The sequence below is a fragment of the Egretta garzetta genome, unplaced genomic scaffold, assembly GCF_000687185.1.
Source record: "Egretta garzetta isolate BGI_Z169 unplaced genomic scaffold, ASM68718v1 scaffold683, whole genome shotgun sequence".
Taxonomy (NCBI): domain Eukaryota; kingdom Metazoa; phylum Chordata; class Aves; order Pelecaniformes; family Ardeidae; genus Egretta; species Egretta garzetta.
Genome location: NW_009259045.1, coordinates 35,686 through 43,497, shown reverse-complemented (window position 1 = coordinate 43,497; position 7,812 = coordinate 35,686). Strand labels below are relative to the sequence as shown.

Here is a 7,812-nt window from a genome sequence, read left to right as displayed (position 1 = left end):
ATCGCCTTGGGTAGCAGCATGAGGAACTTGGGGGGTTTAACACAGTCTGCAGCCCAAAAAGCATGGGCAGCAATTTTCCAAATTTCTTCAGCCTGACTCCTTTTCTTTTTCGTTTTCCCCTTTTCCTTTCTCTTTTCCTTTTTTTTTTCCCCTTCCCACATACAAGCAGCCCAGTCTGCTCACCTCCCTGGGTTCCTGCTTCTCCAACTTCCGTCTGCCCTGTGCTTCTCCTTGAAGACAGCAGTTTGTATTTTCCCATTCTCTTGTTCCCGCACCCCATACACTTTTTTTCTTTTTTTTTTTCTTTTTTCTTTTTTTTTCCTTTTTTTTTTTTTTTTTTTTGACACTAACTGCACTGAAGCCAGCCCGGCCATCTCTTGTCCTACAGTATTTCCATTGCCTCAAGACAGACACTGCATCCGTCACCTCAGCCGGAGAGGAGAGCTGCTCCCGTGTGCCCCCTGCTCTCGTAGCCGGGTTCTGGCGTGCCTCTTTGCTGTGCCTCAGTACAGCAGTTCCTGAGCTATTGAACTTCAGCAGTGGGAGGGCAGATGGAAATGTTGTCCAGGACTGCTCTTTACCTTTTAAATTCTGTGCAGGATGAGAGAGAACAATCCCCGAGCGCGTAGCCAGACTGCCGTCGCGTCCTTGCGTATGTCTGTGTCGCTGCGTGAGGTTTCAGGGGCTGCTCTCTCAGCACACTGCAGCAGCAGAGTGCATGCATGTAAATGTACCAGAACAAAACAGGGCGAGTAAACGGTTTTCTGTTTTGCAGACCTCTTCTACGCGTATACCAGGCACTGTTATTCCTCCTCCCTTGGTCCGTGGAGGCCAGCAGACTTCTTCAAAATTGGGAACTCAGCAAAACACGCAGATAGTAATGCCACCTCTTGTCAGAGGAGCACAGGTAAGTATTTATAGAGAGATCCACTCCGGTTTTCCTTAACGCATCTTAACTATTTTCTTAGTCATCTTTCTGCTTGTCTGGAGGGAACCTATGAAGTTCTTGCTGGAATTTCTTAATAGAGCTAGTATTGCTGCTGCAAGATCCTGCGTCATTCCAGTTTTGCCTTGTGCTGTCCCCTGACTCTTCCAGGGAAGCGAGAGAAAACCCTGTGGTGGTGCAGGACACTGTCTTACCTGCACAGCTGCTTCCCTTAGCTGCGCCAAAGCAGGGGCTTTTTTGCCTTTATTATGAACGTTAATGTACAGGCTTCCAGCTTGACCTGCTTTTTAGGAGAACAGCAGCAGAGGAAATGAAACGCAATCCCTCGTTCTTTCATTTTTCCCCCTCATTTTTCTTTCTGTCATATCAATTTCACCTTTTCAAATGCTCTTTTTTCCCCCCCCTCATTGTGTCTGTCTTGCGATTGAATAAGAGCTGCTGAAATGAGGTGGTTGACTGGAAGTCTGAAACTGCTGCTTTGCAGGGTCTTTATCACCTATAACAGAAAATAGTGGTGTCACTGAAGGAGTAGGAAAGCAATGTTCAGTTTGATACGGTCCTCTAAAAACTATGACTTCCGTGGGATACCAGGGGGAAAAAATATTTCCTTGTTAAATGAGGATTTATTTTGCAGTGAAAGGTCTGCTTCTATCTGTTGCGTAGTCAGCATTAAGGAGGAAGGTGGAGATTTGGTATTTCATTTTCTTTCTGTTCTGATTATGGAGAAAAACTCATTCTGAGAAATAGCTTCCCTAATGCCTTTGAAATGAAACAGGCTTAACAACTATGCGTTTTGAAAGAAATTTGACTCTGAAACTTAGATATCTTTTTTTTGGCACAGCTGGTTTGGCTGTAATGGGATGGCCTCACAAACGAACATCTCTTTTCGCAGTACGTTCTACTTGTGTTGTTTTGACAGAGGGAAAGGGAAAAACATCACATTTTGACAGAGATGTTAATTGTCACGCTTTCTTTGCGTTCCCTGCCTTGCCTCATTTCCACTGTCTCACGTCATCCCATTCGACTCCCACCGCTTACTTCTCGCTGTCTAATCCTCCCCATCGTTCATGGCACCATTGCATCAGCCCATCTCTGTGTCTTCCCAGCAAATCCACAACATCCGACAGCACTCCAGCACGGGGCCGCCTCCGCTGCTGCTGGCACCACGGGCATCGGTCCCCAGCGTACAAATTCAGGGGCAGCGAATTATCCAGCAGGGTCTGATCCGCGTCGCCAACGTCCCCAACACCAGCTTGCTTGTCAATATCCCGCAGGTGAGTTCCGCAAGAGATTTTGTGCCAAACATCCATCTCGGAGGAACAGATAAATGGGTTTAATTATTGATTGTCCGGTTACTGTATCTAGTTGGTGTGGCCTGCTGTCATCTAACGGATGTGGTTGATTATCACTGCTCCGTCTTCTTCCCGTGCAGTCCCTTGCTCTGTTTGCATCCACATCCTGTACATAGGAACGAAGAAAAACATTACAGAGTATTGGGAAGAAATATATATATATTTCAGTGAACTGAATTTTATGCCTCATTTCACATGCAGTATTCCAATATGAAGCTGTCCATTAGAATTTTTATTTTTTTTTTCCCCCCTGCTCTTCCTTAAGAACTGTAAAGGAGTCTGGTAAACAGAGCTCAAAATGGGTTAGCGCTCCCGTTTGAAACACCGAGAAGCAGCAGCTTCACTTCAACCACTGATGCTGGCTTACAAGTGCTGTGGATAAAGGAAACAATTTAAAGTCAGTGCTTTGACAAAATCATAAGGAAAAGGACTCCTTGCTGGTTTTTTTTCTTTAGAAATTCTAAAACTGCCTTACAAAAACGATGAGTAAAGAAAAATGAAGTTCTTTTTCTAAAGAATTAGAGCGTTTAGGTGACAGGCACGGCGGTGCGGTGAACGTATGTATTGCGGTCTGTTTGGTCACCTACAAAAACAAGCTTTCAAGGCAGGCGCTTTGGTCTAGTCCCAGGCAGCCTTCACCGCACGCAAACGGCCCCGCGCGGCGTCGGCGCCAGCGCTGCTGGCCTCCCTCTCGGTGGAGAGGAGCGCGTGTCGAAAGCACCGGACCGCCTGGCGTTTGTCACTGAGCTGTGTGGTGTTTTCCTCCCAGGCTTCACCGACTTCAATCAAAGGTACAACCGTGACATCCGCTCAGGCTAATGCTACGACGACCAGCGCCGCTTCCATCGTCAACTCCAACGACTCGCCGGCCAGCCGGCAAGCCGCCGCCAAGCTCACCTTGCAGAAGCAGCTGGAGAAGACGCTGCTGGAGATCCCTCCTCCCAAGCCGCCTGCGCCGGAGATGAACTTCCTGCCAAGTGCAGCTAATAACGAATTTATTTACTTAGTCGGGTTGGAAGAAGTTGTGCAGAATTTGCTGGAAACCCAAGGTGAGATGGCGTTAAAATGCTCCTCAAAGGCGAGGAGAGAACCTTTCCCATCTGGATTTTATCCCAGTAGCAGGCAGCGAGGAGTCGCAGGGCAGCGCAGGATTAAATTGTCGTACTCTTTCAAATCTAGGGTTCGCCTCTTAATACTTTTCACACTGTTTTAACTGTAAAATTCTGAAATTTCACAATGTTATGATTTCTCATAGGCTGATTGTAAAGATTTCTCTCAAATGTGTCCCGTTCTCCCCAGAGCTGTTGGCTTCCTCTCAGTCACTTGTTTGTCCGTAGCCAATAACCGGTATCTAAAGAAGTACCCGCTGGATACCCATGTGCAAAGTAAATTGTTGAAAGATTTAGTGATGCGAAAGGCTTCAGACTGAGGGGAGCTAAGGGTGAAGGGTTTGCTTTGGGGTTTGGTTTTTTTTAATGCTGGAATATTCTTGAGGTTTCTCGAGTATTATTCATTCATAGAAGCCCCAGGTGGGGCTGAGCTGACGTGCTTGTGTTCTCCAGGTAAAGTTTCGGTCGCTGTATCGTCTCGCGAGCCCTACATGTGCGCGCAGTGTAAGACTGACTTCACCTGCCGCTGGAGGGAGGAGAAGAACGGAACCATTATGTGTGAAACCTGCATGACATCAAATCAGAAGAAGGCCTTGAAAGCCGAGCACACTAACCGACTGAAGGCTGCCTTCGTAAAAGCACTGCAGCAAGAGCAGGAGATCGAGCAAAGGATACTGCAACAGACCGCGTCTCCTGTACAGACCAAGTCAGACCCTATAGTGCAGCACCACTCGCTTAAGCAGGTAAGGCTCCGTCCCCCAGAAGCCAGATCTTAATGATGATGGGGCAAGGGTCCTGTGCGGCTCCACGCACAAGTTTTTGGCATGCAGGCATGAAACCGCTGCATGAACTTGCTTTATTTAAGCTCCACGCTGTGTGTGTTTGAGTGTCAGCTTAAAACCAGGCTGGTGAAAGTGGGTTTTGTCATGTGGGGACCTGATATTTAAATTATGTTCTGAAGGGCGGAAGAGGTGGGGTTTTTTTCTGCAGAGTCATTGTAATTATCCAGGGTGTTTAACTCTTATCCAGCAAAGTCTGTTCCTGAATTTTTTTTAGGATGTGCCAAATGGAAAAAGGTGCTCCGGTGCCAAATAGACAAGAGTAAATTGACCCAAGATTAAAAAAAAAAAGATTGGCTTGAGCAAGGAACACGTAATGTTGCTTGTAGAGCTTTAAGGTGATGGTAGCAACCGTCCATGACAGGGACTGGATCTTGCACACCTTGCAAATCCACCTTTCAGCTGGAGGAAGGCAGAAGCTGCTTAAGTGCCGCTTTGAGTTGAAATAATCAAGCTACTGGTTATTTAGGACAGGGAAGTTGAGATGCTTACACAGCACAGTTCTTTTGCTGCTTTGCAGTTGGTTATAATTCCTCATCCTTAGAGGTGCCTTCAGAAGTAGAAAGCTGATTCTTAATTTGTTGTAGAGATGTCCTGGAAGTTTTCAGTCCTAAAATGATAGTAATGCGTGCCAGACTTGGCCGAGAAAGCCAAGAGTGGAGAGAGGGCCAGTAAAGATTTGTCAAGTCTGTTGTACCTGAGAGACAGAAAAATTCTATGCCTGTCTTCCCGTTTGCTCTCTTGCCAGACTTCTAGCCAGATGTCTCGAGGTCCTCCTGGAGCTCCGCGAGGAGTGTTGCATGCATTTAGCCAGTCACCCAAGTTGCAGAATGCATCGTCTGCAGCAGCACTTGGGAGCAGGCCAGGTAAGCATGCTGAGAGACCTGTCAGCAAGGGCAGCGCTGCCTCCTGGAAGAAGACTTCCATCAATACAGGTACATTTTTCTCTAAAGTTTATTTATTTTTTTTTTTCTTTGTACTTACTAGTTGCACTCTGTCCAACAATCATAGTCCTTTGGGTAAGGATGCTTTCTCTTTGACGCTTCCTGCACGAAAGCCTGATGGTACCAAGGCTTTGCTCTTCGTATTCTTGTTGGTTGCTTTATTTTGGTGTGGTTTATGCCCATCAACAGGGGCGATCAAGGTGCTACCAAATAAAAACTACTGCTTTACACGTTTATAAATAAACTAAATAGATGTAAGGTCAGACTGTCCATCGCTGAGGCTGCACGCGCAGCCAGTACCATGCCACAGCAGTTTGTCATTCGTTTCTGGGAGTTGAGTTTGGTCGTTGAATTTTGACTGGTGTTTTCTCCTTGCTGAAAGCAGCGTACAGTAAACAGACATCGTTGCTCTAGGTAAGGCCACACGCTCCCAGCATCCATCAGGGTTTGAAATAACTAAAGCTGTTGCTTTGAACAAATGGAAATTATAAATTCTAACCTAATCTTTTTTTTTAATATATATATAAGAATTTGACTTGAGAAGAGTTGTTTGTTTTCTTAAATGATAATTAGGATCTCCAGGAAGGAAACACTGTGCAACTCTTGTGATCTGCTTTCTTGCTCAGTAGTGAATGGATTTGTTTTGATTATTTTTTATTTTTTTTATCCTCGACAGCTTAATTTATCATTTAAAACATAATTTCATTGCAGAGAGCTCTAGCCTGCTCAAATCTTCATTTCTGGTGCAAAAATCTTGCTCCTATTTGTTCAGATGATATTAGAAGCCATCATCTTCTTAAGGTGTCTGACCTTTGTGGCCGATAGCGTCCCACGCTTCCTTAGATGATCCATTTTTGCGTGGGTGAAATGAGAGCAGCACGTGTTGGCCGCGGTTTTCTCTCGTGCTTTTGCCATACTGTGACACTTGTTCTCTCTTCTCCTTTCTGTCTCGTCAGGCGGGGCTTTACCTTTTGTGAATCCTAGTTTAGCTGTGCACAAGTCATCTTCGGCAGTAGACCGCCAGCGTGAATATCTCCTGGATATGATTCCCCCACGGTCCATCCCACAGTCCGCCACGTGGAAATAATGCAGAGGAATGCCCGAGAGGAAGACTTTTCCTGTTTCTGCCATCCTTTTTATACCACATTACAGTGGAATCTGCTTTAAATCCCAGCTGGATATGCCCCAGGCTTTATAGGATGCAAGAAGACCACTCCTCATCCCATCGAGTGCTGCTGTCCCTGCTATGAGAAAATGACACCACGTGGGTGGGAAAGACTTGAGCTCATTTGGTTATCAGATTCTTGTGATTGACTGATGATGAAGGCTGTCAGGGAAGGGGTTTGGCTTTATGTATTTAGTTTGGATTTTTTTGTCACCAGCACAAAAGGAGGACTCAACGACTCTCTGCCTTCGGTTTCTTTGTTGGTAACCACCCGTTCGCCAGGAACACGGCGTTCGTTCGCGATCGAGCGTGGATGTCTGTTCAAGGAGAGAGGAATTTCAACCCCATCTTGCAGATGCATTTAGTGAGCCGAGTTCGTGTTTGCTTTTCTTCCCTGCCCCTCCTCCAGCCGGGAAGGCAGTCTACAGATTATAATGTTTCAAAATCTTCTGATGATGAGCTAATGATAAATAAGTGCAAACTCAAATTCCAGTTGAGTATGGTTTGTTGGTTTTTTGTTGGTTTTTTTTTTTTTTTTTTTTTCCAAAGGGACTGGCTGCCACCAAAACTTGTCTGGTAGGTGGGAACCAGTGCAGGAGTCTCTCACTTTTGTTGGATTCTGTTTTGAATAGACTTTGAACTGTTGGTAGTCTAAAATCTAATTTACTGAATAGACAAACACCTTTGTTCGGTCTTTCTAATTCAGCGAAGAGCAGTTGGGCCTTTCCTACGTTCCCAGAGACTTAAAAAGTGAAACTGGTTTCGATTATTTTCTTTTTGGAGGGTTTTTTGTTGTTGTTGTTGTTTTGAGCAATTTTACTCAAAAAAAGGATGAAAAAAAAAAAAAAGAAAAAAAGGAAAAAAAAAAAAAAAGTAATTCCAGAAGCTGCACGCAATCAGAAAGGGTGAGTGGAGGGCGCAGAGGAGCGGGAGGCTGCCGTCAGGTCGCAGGCTTCTTCCTCTGCCGATACCCGCCGAGAAGCGGCCGTTCTGGTCCGTGCTGCGGTGGCCCGATGGCCGTGCCGGCAGGCGTTGGGCACGCTGGGGGCAGGACTGCCTGCCTTGACCCCTCGAGAGCTCCGTTCTTCCAGGCGTACCAAGCATGCTCCTCTGTCCGTCACTGCAGTATTTGTTTTTGATAGAGCTTTAGGTATCCCTGCTTTAAGGACAGGTTTCTACGTGGTTTTAATATATTTTGGGGATTCCACAGGTTAAACCCAAATCCATCAGGTCCAGGTTTTTGGTGGTTTGTTTCTTCCTTCTCGTCATCTTCCCTCCTTCTTCCCTGTGCTTCTCCCAAATTAAAGTTGAATTCAAGTGGCAGAAATACATGCCTTACTACTTATGTTGCATATCAGTACTGGACGTAGTGCTGATAAGAATTATTTGCAAAATTATATATATATATCTATATATCTATATATAAAAGAAAAGGGGGGAGGGGTTACTATTCAGTC

At 45.6% G+C, this 7,812-nt stretch overlaps 1 protein-coding gene across 3 annotated transcripts in view; it reads left to right on the top strand.

Annotated features, from left to right (window-relative positions):
- Positions 1-6,527, top strand: part of GATAD2A (GATA zinc finger domain containing 2A) — a 48,428-nt gene extending 41,901 nt beyond the window's left edge. For all 3 annotated transcript variants that reach the window (XM_035890634.1, XM_035890633.1, XM_035890635.1), the window contains 6 exons: positions 776-907; positions 2,053-2,220; positions 3,068-3,347; positions 3,861-4,150; positions 4,995-5,181; positions 6,147-6,527. In XM_035890634.1, the coding sequence (XP_035746527.1) occupies positions 776-907; positions 2,053-2,220; positions 3,068-3,347; positions 3,861-4,150; positions 4,995-5,181; positions 6,147-6,277 (1,188 nt within the window). In that variant the 3' untranslated portion in view covers positions 6,278-6,527. The remainder of the gene's footprint in view (positions 1-775; positions 908-2,052; positions 2,221-3,067; positions 3,348-3,860; positions 4,151-4,994; positions 5,182-6,146) is intronic.
- The last annotated feature ends 1,285 nt before the right edge of the window (positions 6,528-7,812 follow it).